Here is a 21,575-nt window from a genome sequence, read left to right as displayed (position 1 = left end):
ATAGTTCCTTTTTGGCTTTTAATTTCTCCCTCTTCCTTTTTTACTTGCTCCTTAATTGTTCCAAACTTAAGCTGACAGTTCATTTAGTTCCTTAATATGAACAGAGAGGTATCTTGCAATTATGCACATATAGAAAAGAAAGAATATATATATACATGTATGTATATATATATATTTTTTTTTAAAGGTTTAGTAAGTTCAAAATGGACATGATAATTTGTTGCATATCATTTGTATATTCTATTTGGGGCCCACCTAATGACTTTCTGCACTCATGCCCTCATTCAGCATTCCACAGCTAATCTGGCTCCTCACCTTCTTTATGTTCATACCTTCTCCTTCAGGTATCACGGCTCTCTGGTCCTTGACGATCATTGCTTGGGAAAGGTGGTTTGTGGTCTGCAAACCTTTTGGCAACATCAAGTTTGACGGAAAACTAGCGGCAGCCGGCATAGTCTTCTCCTGGGTGTGGTCGGCGTGTTGGTGTGCCCCACCCATCTTTGGCTGGAGCAGGTAAGGCCACCAATGACTTGAGAAAGGATGCGCTTGATGGCTTCAAAGGCATGTGTGCAACTGGAGCAATAATGGGCACCAAGAAGATGCATGGACCAGTTCTTCAGCACCATGATTTGCACAAGCTCTCTAGATACATGCCATGTCCAACTCCAGTCTTCTTACATAGAGCCTTCAGAATTTATGCTAGGCCAGGCTTAAGTAAAACACTTATAGGAAGCTATTACTCAGTATGCAAAACAAGCGGCAGGGCAGGAGCTCTAACTCCATCAACCCCTCTCCCTCCCGTCAGTTCTGGGCAGTGACTAAGGCTATTCCCTCTCTCTTCAGGTACTGGCCTCATGGTTTGAAGACCTCATGTGGTCCTGATGTGTTCAGCGGAAACTCTGATCCTGGAGTCCAGTCATTCATGATAGTCCTAATGATCACCTGCTGCTTTCTGCCTCTTAGCATCATTATACTTTGCTACATCCAGGTCTGGTGGGCGATCCGACAGGTAAGACTCTTATGAGTGAAAAGTTCAGCGGAGGGTTATGGAAGTGTTCAGAAATAAGATGGCGCTCTACAGGTAGTGGTCAAATTGTAGTTGCGAGGTCTAGGTGGTTGGTGCTTCTTGATCAGAGATAACCCTGGTCTCCGAAAAAAGAAGGGGGAGAGGAGCTCTACCTTCTGTGAAAATGCAAACAAAGTCAAGCGCACACAACCTAAATTAGTTAATAGGCAATGTTTTGTATCATTCAAGGAAAGGATAAGATCATACTCAAATGTTATTGTCTTGTTTGTTTTTTATTCATCTGGTGAGAAGCTCCCTTAACGAAAAGGGGAGTTTTTCTTTCACAAGAAACCAGCCGACACGTGTTTCGTCAATAACGGGGGAGACCCGTGACTCTTCAGGGCTGTATAGTTTGGCTGAGGGCAGTATCGGGGGACCAGTGATAATTCCAACCCAGTCCTGATCGGGTATAATTAATGGTAGACGCGAGAAGAAGTTGCTTGAAATGCGTCAGGAGGTGGGTGTAAGGGATCGAGAAATCCGCCGCTGGGTATGCGGCCGGACAACGTAGGGAAGCAAATCCGCTTGCCCTTACTCGTTGGCTTGTGGCCGTAATGGGGAACTGAGGTAAAGTACGTAGGTTCTCCGGGTGTGTCAGACTGCTTTAGGCCCCACAGCTCTAAGAATGGCTTGAGAGCAGGTATTATTTCTTTTAAATGCATATTGAATTAATAAACAACTGTTGTTTTGCTTATCTTTAAATTATGCAAACAGCGTCACCATGTGGTAGATGTCATAAGCGCTGGTGTTGGTAATTAAGTGCCGGTGCCAAGCTCCGGAAACAAGTGGTTCAAATTAAACACTGTATGCAAGCAGGTTTTTCTACAAAGGATCTAGGAGAAATGCCTTTCAAATTGCATGGACAGGAATTTTCGCATACACCTTTCCACAAATGTGTTTGCTTCCACGGATCCTCAACAAGTTAAAGAGGGAATTCTTCTAATAGCTCCGGTGTGGCCAAGACAATTTTGGCACACAGAACTTATTCTCATGTTGGAACAGTAACACATTCCACTCAAACCAATCCCAGGCTATCCGTGAAGAGCGATCAGACGATTCACCAAATCCAGCACCACCTAATTTATCTGCCTGGCTCCTGAATATAATGAGTTCCACTAATTCAATATCTCACACAAATGAAGAGACATACTGGCCAAAGTGAGAGCTGAATCTACAAATAAATCACATAAGGCAAAATGGATGAGGTTCTGCAATTTCATCATTTCCCTTCAACCTCTGTGCAGATATAACCATACCTGCTAAGCTTAACTCACTTGACATTGCCTTATCACACAGTTCAATCAATGTTCATCTTGCTGCAATATTAAGATTCAGAAGATCAAGATTGATCTGAATCAAAAGTCTCTATGGTCAGCTAGACTAATAAAGCAATTTGTGCATGGACTGTCACGCTCTCCGCAAAATGTTCAAGTGGCTACCCACCAACACCAGGAAAACTGTGACACAGGCCCTCATCACCAGTCAGCTGGGCTACGACAATGCACTCTATGCAGGCACCACCACTGAACTCATGAGACTGTTCAGAATGCAGCAGCCAGACTGATTCTCAAGCTACCCAAGAGAACCACCTTCACCCAGCACATGAAAGACCTCTACTGGCTCCCCATCCTGAAAAGATGGCAATTCAAGCTACTGACCCACACCTACACAAGCCTCCACGACCAAGGACCTACCTACATGAAACATCACCTGAATTTCCGCCTACCACCCAGGAACCTCCGCTCTGCCCACCTTGCCCTCCGAGACAAGAAAGACTGTCACCTACGCACTGGTCAAGAGTCGCCTGGACTATGGAAACACCCTCTACGCCGGAATCACAGCCAAACTACAGAAAAAACTCCAACGCATCCAAAACGCATCAGCGAGACTCATATTGGACAACCCTCGCCAAGATCACATTACCGGTCACTTGAAAGACCTCCACTGGCTTCCCGTCAACAAGAGAATAACGTTCCGTCTCCTCACCCACGCACACAAGGCCCTCTACAAAATAGGACCCGAATGCCTCAACACTCGACTGTCCTTCTACACACCCACCCGCCAACTAAGATCCTCCAATCAAGCCCTCGCCGCAGTTCCGCTCATCCAAAGATCAACCATGGAAGGAAGATCCTTCTCCTACTTGGCGGCCAAAACTTGGAACTCACTCCCCACTCACCTCCGCCTTACTCAGAACCACATATCCTTCAGAAAAGAACTTAAAACCTGGCTATTCGATAAATAATGAACCCCCTCCCTAAGCGCCTTGAGACCCTGTGGGTGAGTAGTGCGCTATATAAATTCCTGAACTTGAACTTGAACTTGAACACAGATACAACGCATACGCTGCTGCTGCACCGGAGGAAGCTCCTTCTCCCACCTCGCCACCAAGTCCTGGAACACCCTTCCCCTCCGCCTCCGCACATCTCTGACAGAATTCAGGGAGGGACTCAAGATCTGGTTCTTCAACTAACACCTGAAGCACCATACCTGGGTACTCTTAGGGTTGAGAAGCTGCGCTTTATAAGTATGTTTTGATAGAGATATATGTATATATATATATATGAGTAAATATGTATATATATATATATATATATATATATATATATATATATACATGTTTACTCACACATATATATAAATATATATATAAACAATGGGGGAGGGGGGCTGCGTGGCCCCCCTCCTAGGCTGATTTTGGCCGAGAAACGCATCCCCTGGGGCCAGGCCTTAATTCAGTGGGGGGACATGTGGCCACCCTCCCCTGGTCGATTTTAGCCCCGGGGACCCCATCTTCTGGGGCTTCGCCTTAAATTGTTGGGTGCCCTGCAGCTCACCTAGGGCTCCCAGTCAGCACCGCTGGGGACCATGGGGGAGCCTGAATCCCACAGCGGTCCATGCCGGCTCCCTGCCTCCTGCTGGAGTCGACATTGCTGTCACACAAACTGAGCTGTTGAATATGCAGTTCCCTGACTGAGAGAGCAAACTTTTTTGCCTGCTTGGCAGCGGGCAGGAAAACAGATAAAAACTCAGCTCCCAGCAAGCTGGAACACTTATACAGCTCCCTCTTGCTGGGAGAAGAGTTCATGTTTGCTCTGACTTGGCGGAAGCTCCCATCAAGTCATAGCAAACAACTATATCTCGGCAGTGGGCACCACAGGAAATAGCAGGAGCCAGCCCTGGGGGATGGCGTTCCCCAGGGCCCTATATGGCTCCAGGAGGGGGGCCGCATTAGCCTCTTCTTTCAATTTTAAGGGCCTGCCCGAGGAAGTGGTGGTCCCCGGGGCCAAGAAAGGACTGGAAGAGGGGCCACATGGCCCCCAGCTTGTAATACATAAAAAAGCTGTGGGGAGGTGGTGATCCCTGGGGCTCTTGCATGCAATAAAGGTGGGTCCGCGCGGCCCCCCTTCTTCAATCAGCCCCAGAAATGGGGTCCACACACCATCCTCCATTTATTAATTAAATCCCCAGGGAGGTGGTGGACCATAGGGCTCATTTGACTCCATGGAGGGGTTTAGTGTGGCCGCCCTTCAATATTTAAATAAAGCCCCAGGAGGTGATGGCCCACGGGGCTCAAAGAGCCTCAGGATGAAGGGCCCCATAGACCCCCTCCTTTTTTTTATAAAATGACCCCAGGACCTGGCCCACCAGGGGGCCCATTTCAAAACAAGCACAGGAGCCTGCGCTTGTTTTGTCTTTTTAATTTTTCTTCAAATTTGCAAATTTATGGCAAAAACCTTTTTTCAAAATGCTTTTTAGCCCTGGTGGAGTCCCTCTGGGACTCCAGCACCCGAGCTAGAGGGTAAGGGTATTCCTACTCTGCACCTTTTCTTTTTTTCTGCATTTATTTTTTGGACTTGGATGAAGAAGAGTCTCTATGTGGATGCCAACACTTCCTAGTTGAAGTGTTAGCAGCCAATCAGAGCGCTGCAGATTTTTGTACTAGCTTGTTATTATTCGCAAATTAGTTGCGGTCACAGATTTACAAATTTGGATTTTCTTTAATAGCTCACAAAACTACTGAACGTATTTACACCAAATAACAAAAAGCACAATCTGCAGACTAAAAACTATCTTTCTGCCAAATGTGGTGTAATTCCGTCCAGGGGTTCGATCTATAGCCGTATCTAAAGAGTCTATGGGACTTAACATGGGAAACACGATATTTTGCCCCCCCCCCCTTTTCTCAGCCCCGCATGATAAATCGCCCAAAGGTTTCCATGCACAACAAGAATCATCAGCACCCTTTTTTGGTTCGTTTCATGAGGATTCATCAAAGATATAGGCAAGTCACAAAACGCTTTTCCTCTGGAAACATGGCCCTAACTATAACAACGTACTGGCGACTGCCAGTATACTTTGCACACTCATACTCTGAAATCTGAGTTATAGTGGCTCTGAGGAAGAGGAATGATTCAGAAGCTGCCATCTGACCTTTGACCCTGCTTGCAGGCAGGTTGCCCCCACACCGCCACTCGTCGCCTGCAGACCCGCTGATTGCCACTTCCTGGTCCCCTTCTGCCGCCGTCTTCCCCCCGCCCCCCACTACCCCCTACCCGGCCTTCCCGCTGCTGCCTCCCTGCGGCCCCCCAGCACTCCCATTGGTCTCCTCCCTCCCGCCTCCCAGCTGCTTCTCCCTCCCAGGCCTCCTCTAAATACAGGCCGAGCGACGGTGTTCGGGAGTGACATTTGACCCTGCTTTCAGGCAGGTCGCCCCCACACCGCCACTCGTCGCCTGCAGACCCGCTGATTGCCGCTTCCTGGTGCCCCTTCTGCCACCGTCTTCCCCCCCCACCCGCCGCTGCCTCCCTGCGGCCCGCCCCCCAGCACTCCCATTGGCCTCCCTGCTCCCGCCTCCCAGCTGCTCCTCCCTCCCAAGCCTCCTCTTATGCAGACCGAGAAGTGGCCGCGCGCAGTGGGCGCGCCTTAGACGCGCAGAAGGTGCGCCTAAGGCAAGCCCGTCTGGGCCCGTCCGCGCCTGCACCGCACCCAGCGCCAGAACCCCTGGACCCTACAAACGCCACAACACCTGACTCCACTACGACGCCAGCAGCCTCCACGCAATCAACGCCGGCCGAAACCACGCTTGCTTCCAGGCAGCCCCGAAATGGACCCACAGACCCTTCAGTTGCCACACCTGCAGCTTCACCTGTGACAGAACCACCAAACCTCCAAGGACCAGACCCAACCACCTCCGCTGCATACTCCTCAACACCCGCTCTGCACGCAAACACGCCATCGAGCTCTGGGACCTGCTCGACACCTCCGCCCCAGACGTGGCCTTTCTGACCGAGACCTGGTGGAACGACTCCTAGGCGCCCGACATCGCCATAGCCATCCCGGACAGCTACAAGATCACCCGCAGGGATCGCGCCAACGGAATTGGAGGAGGAATAGCCATCGTCCATAAGTCCACCCTCAAGGTCGCCACCCACGCAGACAACACCCTCAACACCGCCGAACACCTGCACTTCCGGATACACACCGACCCCAACACCACCCTCAGAGGAACACTCATCTACAGACCCCCCGGACCCCGGGCTCAGTTCAGCGACTCCATAGCCGACCTCGCCAGCAGCAACGCACTCGCCTCCACGGACTACATCCTCCTCGGGACCTGAACTTCCACCTCAAGAACAACAACAACGCCAATTCCACCACCCTGATCGCCAACCTCGGCCTCAGACAACTCGTCACCACACCGCCTGCCACACGCTTGACCCTATCTTCTCCACAGGCTCCCACATCGCCTTTAATCACACCATCGAACTCCACTGGACCTACCACCGCTGCATCCACTTCACCTTCAAGAAACCAACCACGCACCACCGCACTCAACAGCTGCCTTGCCGCTGCTGGAGCAAAGTCACCGAAGACCAGCTACTCACCTCCCTCGCCAAGAACCCACCCACCGACCCCACCAACTCTAACGCCACAGCCCTCAACCTCAGACAGTGGATTGACAACTGCGCCAACACCCTCGCCCCGCTCAAGTAACCCCCCAACAGCCACACCAGCAAGAGAGCCACATGGTTCACCAACGAGCTCCAGGCCTCCAAACGCGCATGCCGAAAACTGGGGAAGACATGGCTCCACAAACGCACACCAGACAACCACGCAGCCCACACGGACGCTACCCGCAGACATCACCACCTCATCAGATTAGCCAAGAGATCCTCCTTCAAAGACAGCTTGAATAACAATGCACACAACAGCAAAGAGCTCTTCAGCATCATAAAAGAACTCTCCAACCCCAGCGCCAACACCAACGACATCCCGCCCTCACAAGAACTGTGTGACTCACTAGCCATCTTCTTTCATCGCAAGATCGCTGACATCCACGACAGCTTCAACACCACGACCGCCCCGACTACGCTAGACCCCACCTCCCCTTTGAACACCACCAGCGCCAACCACCTGACCTGACTGACGCAAGGTCTGATTCGTGCCCACACCACGTATTCAGCAAAGCAGACGCAGCTATCGCAACCCAACTTTGGAAGGTCATCAACATCTCCTTCGAAACAGCGACATTCCCGGAAAGCTGGAAGCACGCCGAAATCAACGCCCTTCTCAAGAAGCCCAAAGCAGACCTAAAGGAACTCAAGAACTTCCGGCCAATCTCCCTGCTCCCATTCCCGGCTAAAATTACAAAAAACAATTTGATGGACAGAATGTAGATCAATGTCTTACATTCACCCCAGTACAAGGATCTGGGCCTAAATCCATCTTTTTCTGCACTCCACACCACCCTGGGTCAGATAATGGCTTTATGCAAATCAGCTCTGACCCTGTGCCCCATAGGAACAGTCCAGTCCGAACTACAACAGCCATATCTTTCCCAGACCGGAACCAAGCATCCGAGGACCGGACTGGTTTCGAGGTAACACCTCTCATCAGCCCGGCTAGCTTGACTCCAGTGGTGTGGAGGCTCTGGGACCCACGTCTGAGCTATCCCAGTACACTCAGGGAGAAAATTACAAAAAACAATTTGATGGACAGAATGTAGATCAATGTCTTACATTCACCCCAGTACAAGGATCTGGGCCTAAATCCATCTTTTTTTGCACTCCACACCACCCTGGGTCAGATAATGGCTTTATGCAAATCTGCTCTGACCCTGTGCCCCATGGGAACAGTCCAGTCCGAACTACAACAGCCATATCTTTCCCAGACCGGAATCAAGCATCCGAGAACCGGTCCGGTCCTCGGATGCTTGATTCCGTTCTGGGAAGGACATGGCTTTTGTAGTTCGGACTGGACTGTTCCCATGGGGCACAGGGTCAGAGCTGATTTGCATATCGCCATTGTCTAACCCAGGGTGGTGTGGAGAGCAAAAATCCGATGGATTTGGGCCCAGATCTTTGGACTGGGGTGAGTGTGTGACATTGATCCACATTCGGTCCATCACCTGTTGTGTTTGCATATTCCGCCCTAAGTGCGCTGGGGATGCCCAGACGTGGGTCCCAGGCACTCCACACCACTTGGAGTCAAGCTAGCCGGGCTGATGGGAGGTGTTACCTCGAAACCGGTCCGGTCCTCGGATGCTTGATTCCGTTCTGGGAAGGACATGACTTTTGTAGTTCGGACTGGACTGTTCCCATGGGGCACAGGGTCAGAGCTGATTTGCATATCGCCATTGTCTAACCCCAGGTGGTGTGGAGTGCAAAAAAACGATGGATTTGGGCCCAGATCTTTGGACTGGGGTGAGTGTGTGACATTGATCCACATTCGGTCCATCACCTGTTGTGTTTGCATATTCCGCCCTAAGTGCGCTGGAGATGCCCAGACGTGGGTCCCAGGCACTCCACACCACTTGGAGTCAAGCTAGCCGGGCTGATGAGAGGTGTTACCTCGAAACCGGTCCGGTCCTCGGATGCTTGATTCCGTTCTGGGAAGGACATGGCTTTTGTAGTTCGGACTGGACTGTTCCCATGGGGCACAGGGTCAGAGCTGATTTGCATATCGCCATTGTCTAACCCAGGGTGGTGTGGAGTGCAAAAAAACGATGGATTTGGGCCCAGATCTTTGGACTGGGGTGAGTGTGTGACATTGATCCACATTCGGTCAATCACCTGTTGTGTTTGCCCATTCCCGGCTAAAGTCATAGAGAAAATCGTCAACATGCTCTGACCCGCCACCTGGAAGACAACAACATCCTGGACCCGTCCCAGTCCGGATTCAGACGAAACCACAGCACCGAGACAGCCCTCATCGTCGTCACAGACGACATCAGGCGCCAACTAGACAACGGCGAAACATCAGCCCTCATCCTCCTGGACCTGTCGGTCACCTTCGACGCGGTCTGCCATCGCACGCTAAAGACACGCCTCCTAGAAGCCGGAATCCAAGAGAAGGCCCTTGACTGGACCACATCCTTCCTCATGGGCAGAACCCAGTGCGGCTGCCTCCCACCATTCCGACCCGAATCCACCCACATCATCTGTGGCGTCCCCCAGGGCTCATCCCTCAGCTCGACGCTGTTTAGCGTCTACATGGCCCCCCTCGCACTAGTGGCCCGCCATCACGACCTCAACATCATCTCCTATGCCGACGACACCCAGCTCATCCTCTCCCTCACCAAGGACCCACACACCGCCAAAACGAACCTCCACGAGGGAATGAAGGCCATCGCCGACTGGATGAGGAGCAGCAGTCTGAAACTGAACTCGGACAAGACGGAGGTCCTCATCCTCGGATCCACCCCCTCAGCCTGGGACAACTCCTGGTGGCCGACCACACTGAGAACAGCACCAACACCCACCGACCACGCACGCAATCTAGGATTCGTCCTCGACTCCTCCCTCTCCATGTCTAAGCAGGTCAACGCTGTCTCCTCCTCCTGTTACAACACCCTCCGCATGCTCCGCAGGATCTACAAGTGGATACCGACCGAAACAAGAAGAACAGTGACACAGGCCCTCTTCAGCAGCAGACTGGACTACGGAAACGCACTCTACGCAGGAATCCCAGCCAAACACCTACGACGACTGCAACGCATCCAAATTGCCTCCGCCCGACTGATCGTCATCATCCCCTGCCGCAGCCACATCACCCCCCACCTGAGAAACCTACACTGGCTCCCCGTCGACAAGAGGATCACCTTCAAGCTCCTCACCCACGCACACAAAGCACTCCACAACACCGGACCAGCCTACCTGAACAGCAGACTCAGCTTCCAAACCCCCACCCGCCAGCTCCGCTCTGCTAGCCTCGCCCTCGCCGCAGTCCCCCGCATCCAACGAACGACCTCCAGCGGCAGATCCTTCTCCTACCTCGCCGCCAAGACCTGGAACACCCTCCCTACCCACATACGGCAGACCCAAGACCGACTCACCTTCAGAAGACTCCTCAAGACCTGGCTCTTCGAGCTATAGCAGCACATCCCCCCCCTACCTTCAGCGCCTTGGGACCCTCACGGGTAAGTAGCGCGCTTTACAAGTACTTGATTGATTGATTGATTGATTGGCTGAAGTTTGGTTCTACCCGAAATGGTTTTGGTTTTACTGTATGAGGCTTTGGCGTGGGAGTCCCGCAGTGTGTATAACTAGTAGTCTTAAGACTACTACTTATACACACCGTGGGACTCCCACCTCGACAACAGGGAATATTCATGCATGTGAATCTATGAAATATGTCAATACTGGAGAACCACAGTATACAGGTCAGTAACTTGTTTTGTCTCTGCAGTGATACGTAAAGATTGGGAGCAAGCATGGAACAGCTGAGACCTGTCTACTGCTGGAAGTGACTTGTTTTAATGGAATGCATCCATTCAGAAAATCAGGTTCCAGATTTAGTAGTGGCATTTAAAGCCTGTGAGCCCAGGATAGGAAAGTGTTTACCTCGAAGACTGGATTTTCCCACCTCAATGACTGTTAACAAGGTGCTGTTAGAAGACAGTAGACTTCTGTTACCTTTGTGTCCATGGAGACAATCAGTGAGGAAGGGAGTTTGGAACATAGGAATATCTTGTGGAGCAGGTCTACATTTTGATGGCAAAACTGTGTTCTCTTTTAGGTCAATATAGTCTTCCCACTCAGGCAATACATATTTTCCTTTCAGGGCAATGCTTTCTTTCCTGTCAGGGCAATACAAAGTGTCCCATTATTGTATGGATTCAACATAATTTGATGTGGGGTGAGAGCTTGTTGAAGATGGATAATAACAAAGATTGGGAAGGGAGCCTGGTATTTCTCAGATCCATTAATGGAAAGTTCAGAGTGTTCCTCTATTTCAGCCCAATGGATAAATGGCAACCGGTGCCTATATGTCTTTATGTCATCACACAGAAGAAGCTTTACCAACAGCATAGAAAGAGGAGTTTGCCTGTGATACTTTCCAAAAAGACACAAAAGGAGCAAGGGGCAGGCTGAGTGGAGCCACACAGTGGCAAGCCGCATTCGGGTGTCTTACAGAGTTGACATTGAGGTCTGTGTTTATTTGTGCAACCAGATTTTTGTCGACACACGGTTGAGCTTCGATGGCAGTTACGGGAATTGATCGCCCGATTTCAGGCCAAAGGAGTCCAAGCATATTTGCTGAACCCGGCAAAGTTAAAAGTGATCCTCAAAGATCGTCCTTATTTTTTTTCTAGTGAAGGCTCTGCTAAAGTTTTTGAGCTAGATTTAATGATTGCTGGGTTCATTTAAATCAATATTGTAGTAGTGGATCACTTATTTGGTGACAGTCTATTTGTTATGGTTCCCTTACCTTTCTCCCTTTGCGGGGTCTTTTTGGTATTTGCACAGGATATTGGGCCGTGCTTTAACTTATTTTGAGTATGGGCTGAGCCGTGAGTAGTAGCAGGGGGTGTTCGGTTGACTGCATCTATAGGACTATGGGTCCTAAAGCCTTGTTTCGGGGTGGGTTGAGAGGTGGGAGAGGTTTCTGGGGTAGGAGTTGGGGTGGGTCACTAAAGTGGAGTAAAAAGGGTAAAAGCAGCCACAGTAATTCAAGGAGAAAATAATGAAAGTGTGTTGCATTATAATTATTGGGGAATGTTTGGTGTTATTATGTTCACTATGTTGCCGTGGATTGATTTGTTTGTTGGATATTATTATGGCGGCTAAGGGGGTAAAGACGTGTTCATTAAATGTCTCTGGCCTTAACAATTGGAATAAGAGAAATAGAGTAACGGCAGAACTACGTAGTATTCTGCCAGATCTTGTATGTCTCCAAGAGACACATATTCCCTGGTCACAAAGGTCAATTCTAGAAACACTTGGGTTTTCTCTAGTGGTGGCTTCACAGCAATCTACCATGATTAGGGGAGTGGCGATAATAGTTAAACGTAATACGGTTACCCTGGGATGCTGTTTGGCAGACAAAGTTGGTAGATGGGCCATTGCAAAGTGCAGGATTGGGGATACTAAATACACAGTCTGTCCTATATATGGTTCCAACTTAGATGATGCTGCTATTTTTGGAAGAATTAAACATAGAATTAGCAACCTGGGGGACACCAGTGATAATATGCGGGGATATAAATATTAATTATTCCACTTCAGACTTGCAGACAGGACCTCGAAGCCACAGTGGGCGGAAGCCACAAGTGTTCAAAGCTCTGTACAACCTGTTAAATGACCATGGTCTGATTGATGTTTGGGGTAAATTAAATCCGGCAGACCCTGGGTATACATATTACTCTTTTCCTCATAAAAAGTTTGTGCGTTTAGATACATTTTTTTATCTGCAGCTTCACTGGGTGAGGTTTCGATCAAAATTTTGCTGAGGATTTCATCCGATCATTCCCCTATCGTACTGGAAGTCACAGCCACTGCTCATTATTTGCCTTTAAAAACATTTTCATTTGATCGGAAACTTTGTTTTAATGAAGATTTTAAAGGCCATATGTCCAGGTGGGTTAATGAGTTTTTTTTCCATTAATAGACACTCTGCCCATTATGCAATGGTTTGGGACTCGTTTAAGGCATGTTTCAGAGGTGAGGCATTAAGCTTTGTATGTATTTCATGAGTATGGGGAAACCTTGTGCCGGTGCTTGGCACTTTGGCTTCATATGAAAGAAGCTACGAGCCGGGTCAGAGCACTGAAAGATAGTGCGGGAGAGTTTGTCAAGACCCTAAAGGGATACTATCAATCTTTCATCAGTTTTACTCTGAGTTATATACTTGACAGGACACACTCGGCTTGAATATATATAGCTTTTGGATGGGATTACAGCACAGTTAGATCCTAGCGAGGCAGCTCTGTTGGAAGGTCCAATCATGATGGAAGAGTTAGAAGCAGCGGTTAATGGCTTAGCTTTGGGGAAGGCTGCTGGACCCGACAAACTCCCGGCCGAGATATATAAGATTGTTTTTAGACTAATAAAAGAAGATATGTTGAGCACATTTAGGGCTGCACAGGAGGGATTTGCCCCTAAATCTTGGGCAGAAGCCACTATTGTGGTCTTTAGTAATGAGGGTAAAGACCCAGAAGTGGTGGGATCCTATAGGCCGATTTCATTATTAAATTGCGATGGCAAAATGTATTCTAAGATCTTGGCTACCCGCTTATCCAAGATCATCAGCCCTTTAGTCTTGCAGAGCCAACATGGCTTTATTCCTGAACACAGTACTGTTACGCATGTTAACAAGGTGGTGACGTTTTTCGATGTCGCTCAGATAGAAAGACGGGAATTAGGCTTAATTTTATTGGATGCAGAAAAGGCGTTCGACCGTGTGGAGTGGGAGGACCTGTGGGAACTGATGTCTCACTTGGGTTTTGGAAAACGGTTTGTCACTGCCCTACAGGTTCTAAACACTTCTCCAGTCGCTACGATTGCCTCAATGGGCCTATTATCGGAGACAGTTAATGTCACCAGGGGTACAAGGAAAGGATGTCTCCGTTCACCTCTGCTTTTTGCTTTGTACATAAATCCGTTTATCGAACAGTTAGGCAATAACTCTCTGATTAAGCCTTTTGTAGTGCATAATATTCCTTATTCGGTGTTTGCATACGCAGACGATATACCAGTAACTACTACGGACCCTTATCTAGCGCTCTTGAGATCGAGCAGCTTGCTATATTGTTTGGCCAGGTTTCCGGCTATAAATTAAATGTTACTAAAACACAAGTTTTAATTACTGAAAAGGTGACTCTGGATGATATGCGAGTCGTGAAAGAAGTCACTTACCTGGGCATTAGAATCAGATTATCACTGCAGGAACTAGTGGATGCTAACTGGACGATGTTATTACTTAACATTCAGGAATCACTAGAGAAGTGGATTCGATTACATCTCACATTAATTGGTAGAAGCAATATCATCAAAATGAATGTTTTGCCTGAGGTTTTATATGTTTTTAGAGCTGTACCTCTTGAAGTAACACAGGCCCAACTTCAACATCGAGTGTCTGTGTTTTCTAAGTTTCTTTGGGCACCGGGTAAACCTAGGCGGGCCATGAGGTTTCTGACGCTACCAATTGAACGGGGGGGATTAGCCATTCCTGATTTTGCTTTGTATTTTTATGCTTTTTTTTTGTTAAAGATGCGGATCGGATCTTGTTGACTGGGGAAGATATAGCCAATGCTGCAGAGGCTCCTTCTATTTTTCAGATTTTGTTGGGAACAGAGGCGCGACAATGTTTATTTAAAGAAATAGATGGCAGCTACTTTAAACAGACATGGTTTAAGGTGTTGATTTCTGCTTTTAACGTATGGAAAAGAATACGTAAGCTATGTTTAGTGGCAAAACTGCCTAAATATACCCCAACGAATGTAGTAAAGCTCCTTCCTCCTATTTTTTGGGACAGAGTTGCCTCGGCTGAAGGGCAAACGGTATTGTTCAAGTGGGGAATTTTTATGACACAGCTGGTTCTTTAATGTCTTATGAAGAGTTGTCTAGACAGTATGATTTGTCTAAACTTTAATTTTTTAAGTTTCTTCAAGTCCATGATTTCATTAGTCGGAAAAAAATTACATCCGCTCCCAATGCAGTAGTTGAGGCCATTCTGCGGCAGGATAAAATTGGGGTGGTTTATAAGTTATTATTGTTGTATAGAAAGGATGATTTAGATAAATATAATGCTGAATGGTCTATGATATTGGGAGTAGACAATATATCTTTAAAATATGTTATTATAAGATCTAGGGAAGCATTGCTCTCAGCCAATTTGTAAGTGCAATGCTTCAAAGCGGTTTTTAATTTGTATTATACGCTGACTCGTATGCTTAAATGGGGGGCAGGACATGATGGTAAATGTTTTCGGTACGGGGGGGAGACAATGCGGATATTCTGCATATCTTTTTTAGTTGTGGTCATTTGACGAATTACATTGTTAGTATGTGAGCAATTTTTGTCTAGGATTATCAGAAGTTCAATAAGTATTACACCTGTAATTATTGGGTGTGGGGCCTGAACTTGTGAAGGATACTCCTTTGTTTAAGCACCAACATTTGATTTTCATGGCTATGATGGCCGCCCGGTTGTGTACTGCGGCTGAATGGCTACAAGCTGCCACCCCTTCCTTTGAACGTTGGAGGGCAAAGATGTATAACTTATTTAATTTAGAGTTAAGTTTGTATTCAGTTAAAGGAATGAAGGAACGTAAACTTGGTCGCGGGATTTGGGGACTGTTTTCTGATCATATGCATATATGAAGTTATGACAATGTATATATGAGTCATTTGAGTTACTGGGGAATAAATAAAAAAAAGAGGACTGTGTTTATGTACAAGAAATGTGATGACTTAACAAAGAGCTGAGATTGATTAATACAGTGATGGTTGTATTCATCCACAGGTCGCCATGCAGCAAAAAGAATCAGAATCAACTCAGAAGGCTGAGCGAGAGGTGTCCCGAATGGTGGTGGTCATGATCATAGCTTACATTTTCTGCTGGGGCCCATACACTTTCTTTGCATGCTTTGCTGCTGCCAACCCTGGCTACTCCTTCCACCCGCTGGCCGCCTCCTTACCTGCCTTTTTCGCTAAGAGCGCCACCATCTACAACCCCATTATCTACGTGTTCATGAACCGCCAGGTGAGTGGGGCCCCGTATGGGATCTCTCTGTGGGATTGGGGCAGGGCTGAGGATGGGACAGAAGGGGTGGCATGAACCAAATCTGTTTGAATGAAACACCTAGCAGCAGGAGCCAAACAGTCCTCAAATGATGTTGACTTTCTGATTAAAGCAAATGTCTTGAAGCTCTCAGCAGAACTAAATACTGTGCACATAAAAAAGATGAGTGAAAAGACCCAAAGTTTTTCTCAAAAACACAAAAAACTAGTGTATTAATGAAAGGACAAATATTTAAATCATCACCACCTTCCCACGTGACACCAATTTGCAATTACCTAGCTGCTTCCGCTCAAGTACTAACTTATGCTGTACTCTCTTTTTCTCCTCCTCCAGTTCCGTAACTGCATTTATCAGCTCTTTGGAAAGAAGGTGGACGATGGATCTGAACTGTCTACTTCTTCTCGAACAGAGGTCTCCTCCGTCTCCAATTCTTCAGTGTCGCCTGCATAATTCCAGCACTGGAGAAACCACTCAATCCAGTTTGGAGCCTTTCCCTGTCTCCATATTGCATATCTCTACCCAATCCTCACCCCAGTTTTCTAAATAATACCATCTGTTCACTTAAAAAAACACTGAACCGTCCCTTGAGGCTTCACGGCCTTCTTCATTTAGGGGTGTAAACATTTATTCTGTCTACTTACCTCTTTATCACCCCCCTATCACCCCGCCTACCTGTCCAACGTTTATATCTACCCCTTCACCTATCTATATGGCCATCTCTTTATCTTGTTTTCTATTTCCCCTCTTTCCACTACTCTGTATCTCTCCCTCTTCCCTCTCTCTGCCTCCAGCATATCTATTTATCTCCTGTTTACTCTGTCCCTTTGTCTCTACTTTCTTTTTTTCCCCTTGCTACCCATTTCTAAACTATTTGCCCATGCCTTCTCCATCCATCCATCGATTAGTGTGTCTGTCCGTCCACCTACCTATCTATTGATATATTTCAGAAGGCTGGAAGCCGGATATCTCTGATCTACGAAAGACTGCTGCCCCTTTTTCTGGTTATCCTTTTTCATTTTAGCTAGCTTTTCTTCAGTTCTAAGGCATAGATTTTGTTTTAAGTGGACTACAGGAACAGGGAGGCCCTTTGTGGTGTCGAGATACCAGCCAAAATGCAAACCTCTCGAAGGTTGGAACTCATTAACAGCAAGATATCAACAAGTTCTCGTCGTGGCTGACCCACAGACTCGATTCCGGCCTTCCTGTACACCTACTGCTAAATGTGGAAAGACACAAAAATACATCATGTAATATAAAATATATAATGGTTATTTTTTTTCTGGTATGGTCCTACAGTGCCATCTCATGATTCTGATGACGAGTGCAAACGTCTCGACCTGTGGTTCTGTTCGTTATGACGTCATCAGAATCATTCAATGCTATCATGTATGTATTGTTTCTAGCATGGTGCACCAAGGTGCAAAGGGCAAGAAGCAAGTTTGGAGCATTTGGTGGTGCACATAGGCATCTTACTTAGGACCATAATGTGTGTTTGCCCCTAGTATATTCTCTATAAATGGATGTTTATATATTAAATAATGCAATAAGTACAGCCATGTATGTATGTATATGTATCCCAGAGATTCGATTTAAATCTAGCCATTTAAGATGCACCCTTCAATTCTGGATGCCAGAGGTATGGTACTGGTCTCATAATCCTGGGATCTGGTTGTACACTAGATGTAAAATGAGAAAGCTGTTGTTTTTTGTCTCTGCCCATTCCTGTTCTCAGGCCTCTGGGCAAATGTGGAGTGCAGAGTTTCTCCAAAGTCAACATAAATCCTGTGCGCGAAAATGTGAAGGACTGGCAGTAGATCACCTTAGAAGATGCATTGAATATCTCAGAGATAAACCTTCCTTTATTTGTATTATAGCGATTTATAGAATGTATTCACGCCCATCAAATGGGTGTCAACGTTCTGCAAAATATAAAAAACAAAACTAAGTATTAGGTGGAAATGCAAACTCTGAGCATTGTAAACAATTTCCATTTCTTGGACAGTATTCATGGAATTCCACCACAAAGAAAGGAACTGGCCCTCTGAAAAGGGAATGTCTTGGGTGATAGCGAGTAAGAATGCAGACCTCATGGGCTCCTGCCTCTAGAAGTAAACCTCGTGATAGCACGCAATCAACCATATGGTCCCCTTTCCATCCATCCTGATATGCTGTTGACCCAACAACGATGAAGCACACTGCAGAGGATCTAGCTGGGCGGGGCAACTTTGATATTTCTCTGGGCGACTCGAAACCACTAAGATCAATAAGATGGTCCTTTGTAAATGGATATTGATATGATTGTTCAAGAGCTAGAGTGAGCAGTATTTGCTAAAATGACCCACACACTTGTCCCAAACACTATCTTGAAAATGCATTTCTGCAAAAGAAATTTACTAAGATGGCCCTAGAAAATCATGAAGATGCCCTCCTGTGAATGAAATTTAATATAAGATGGCCAAAACACTTCTTGAAGTTAATGCATGTCCAAAGGAATTTAGGACAACACTAGCAATATCCTGAAGATGACCCACCTTTCTGAAGACTCGCACCAGTCCTCATTATGTTTAAAAAAAAGAAGGTCATTGGACAGGTCATGAAATGCTCAAGAAGAATATGCTATTTACTTGTAATCCTAGTTCTGCATCATAGGAATTTTCATTTCAGTCAGAAACACTTGAACGGTCGTGATCCAGTGCGGGGGTCCTGGAAGTTTCGTGTTTATGATAATTAACAAAGAAGCATTGACAGAGAAGAAAACATTTACTAGCTCTGTTAAGGATACCTTTATTAAATTCCTAAACACAGAATAGCCGAAGATCCCTAGATCACACATAGATGGGACTGATCACGTGTTTATAACTTCAGTGAAGATCCTTCGATGCCAAATAAATCTTAGTGACTTTGGGCCATGTTTACACATGTGCAGGTGTTTGGGTGGGGCGTGCATTGAAATATTGCTACAAGGTAAAAGGGATGTGTGCTCTCCTGTGGATAAAAAATTCCCTGGACGAGTCTCGTTTTCTAAAGCTGAAGAGCCATTGTTGACACCGGCTTCCCTGGTAGGCAGGGGCGGGGTTGGTTATAGTGTGATTGAGGGTTGTTGCAAAGAGTGTGTAAGGGTGAAAGGCACTTATCAATGCAAAGCGTGTTCATCTTCAGCCAATAAAGTTATTTTTCTATAGTTTCCTACTGACTAACCTGTTCTTTACTTCCAACCGGTCTGTGCATGGCCTAAGAGAGAGATGTTACACTTTGTTCGTCTAGTTTACAGCATTAAAATATATTACATAAGAATGACAACATTGTTTCACTACTGCGAAGCATACTTGCCAGCCAGGAACTCGACCTCAAGGGACAAGAGAGATAGTCCAGTGTATAGAAGCTCCTCTTTGAAGAGCATATCTGCCAGCAGGAGTGGTAGGGACAACATAAGAAAGTAAATACCGCTGGGATGGACAGAGCTGATTAACCACAGCAATGACAGCATAACACCAGAGATGTGAAACAAGGTCTACAGTGGTAAACTAGGGAATGAAGAAGATCAAGAGATCTATGTATCTATGACTATGAAATAGATGCACCATTCAAGGAAACTGTGACTGGACCAGGATCAGCATTTGTTGGGGGTTGGCATCCAATCACTCAGACCAGGCCTGGGCTGGCAGCTCATCAGGAAACCTCTTGCAAGGTGGTGGTGAGGTAGGGTGCCGCTGTGGAGCCTTCAAGCTTTGGAAACAAAGTTTTTAAAGGGGACATCCTATGACCCGCAGTACCGGCATGTGTTCTGTGCCAAGCTGTGGCTTACAGGTTGGCTACTGCCATTGTGCATGTACAACTAAACATTAGTGGGGCGTTTCACAGAGAGCGTACAGTTTGTGGGGAAACTTTGCAGACTGAGACGTGCCAGTTCATCTTCGAGAACAAGTGTCCATGCAAGCAGGTTTTTTCAGGGTTCAGGTGAGAGGTGAACTATAGTGGAAGAGGAATCAGGAATGAAAGTTGTAGTCCGTGTGCAGACAATGTTCAGATCTTAGCAAAGTAAGCGCTTTCTGTTTCCGGATTTCCCAGTTATAAATTGTTCTTCAAAGCTTCCTCGGGGGATTGCACTACTATCCAAACACGAGCAGAGATAAGCAGCATGGAGTGGATCACTGCCCTGGGACAGAACCAACATACCCTCCCTTTCAAAAAGACTGAAATAATTGTTATGGTTTATGGTTCCTGTGACTGATTTCTGCTGTTCTGGTAAAGGCTTGTGGCATCCCTTGGCTAATGAGATCACGAAAGGTGTGAGAACCTTGTTGGTTGTCAGGGTATTCATAAAACCTGATGAGAAGTCTTCCCATGGCTTGGGGCCTTAATCTGGCAGGAAAGGTCTGGTCAAAGGCATTCTGCCCCAAGACATGTCGATGACCTGGAGAATTGCAACCTTTGATAGTCAAGTCACACAATATATCGACGAGAAATACCTTCTTCATGTGCAGGGATCTCTCTTTATCTCCAATGACCGGCTAGGCTTAGAGGATACCGTCCCAGATGTCTCAGAATGCACCAGGAGAGCGGCTTTTGGGTCTGGCTACTTTCCAACTCTGGATAGTCCAAGAGTGAAGCCCTGTTCTGGGAATCCTTCCTGCATTCTTTGCACAGGCAGCTATATGTTCCTTCTGTGCTAGATGTGCTGTCACGCCTGCTTCCCCCAAAGTCTCTTCAGTCTTTTCCTACTCATGAGCGGTATCTGCCTCCCTTCTCACCAGTACAAGGACCTGTCTGTGTGGACGGAGCTATCCTCTGAAAGAGACACAGTCTGGTATCCCGGAGATAGCCACTGGCCGCTCAAGCTAACTCATATTGCTACCCTGATTTCTTAAATCAAGGCTTGGAATCGATCAAATGTTCTTTTAAGGGTTAAAGTGTTCTGGGTTCAGGATTCTCATCTAAAATGTGCTTTAGCCTTCTGTTCCGCCTTTTCGGTGTTAGCTTAGAAGGTTATTTATTTGCATCAGATTCATCCAATCTGTCTCTAGTAAGATTTCAGTTGGGAGAGATACAGTTTCCCACCTCTACGTGTATTCATCTATCATGTCGATAGAGACATTCCTACATTCATCTCGGGATCTCCTCATCAGTCCATTTAGCTACACCACCATGCATTCTCCGGCTTCCTTCTGTTTATTGGTTTACTTATTCTCTTGCCATTCGCCTTCTCACCTCTTTTCATGCATCTGTTAAAACCCCTCATTTTAACAACCCAAACCCCCAATAACCCATCCATCCATCAATTTATCATTCTTCTTTCCATCATCCATCTTTCTTCCTTCCTTCCTTCCATCCATCACCTATACTTTCATCCATCCATCCTTCCTTCCATTCATCCATCCACCACGCTTAGTCTCTCCAATGTATTTACCTAACTGTTTGCCTTACTTTTCCCACAGTTCCATGTTCACTCCAATCAGTTAATTTATCATCCATCTAAATCCATC

The 21,575-nt window shown here is 46.8% G+C and overlaps 1 protein-coding gene across 1 annotated transcript in view; it reads left to right on the top strand.

Annotated features, from left to right (window-relative positions):
* LOC147684350 (red-sensitive opsin) overlaps positions 1–18,200 on the top strand; it is a 42,254-nt gene extending 24,054 nt beyond the window's left edge. The window contains exons 3-6 of the mRNA XM_086940250.1: positions 345–513; positions 844–1,009; positions 15,814–16,053; positions 16,426–18,200. Coding sequence (XP_086796376.1) covers positions 345–513; positions 844–1,009; positions 15,814–16,053; positions 16,426–16,542 — 692 coding nt within the window. The 3' untranslated portion in view covers positions 16,543–18,200. The remainder of the gene's footprint in view (positions 1–344; positions 514–843; positions 1,010–15,813; positions 16,054–16,425) is intronic.
* The last annotated feature ends 3,375 nt before the right edge of the window (positions 18,201–21,575 follow it).

This window comes from Lissotriton vulgaris, chromosome 10 (assembly GCF_964263255.1).
Source record: "Lissotriton vulgaris chromosome 10, aLisVul1.2, whole genome shotgun sequence".
NCBI lineage: Eukaryota > Metazoa > Chordata > Amphibia > Caudata > Salamandridae > Lissotriton > Lissotriton vulgaris.
The sequence above is the reverse complement of the archived record's forward strand: the minus strand, read 5'-3'. Positions and strand labels throughout refer to the sequence as shown.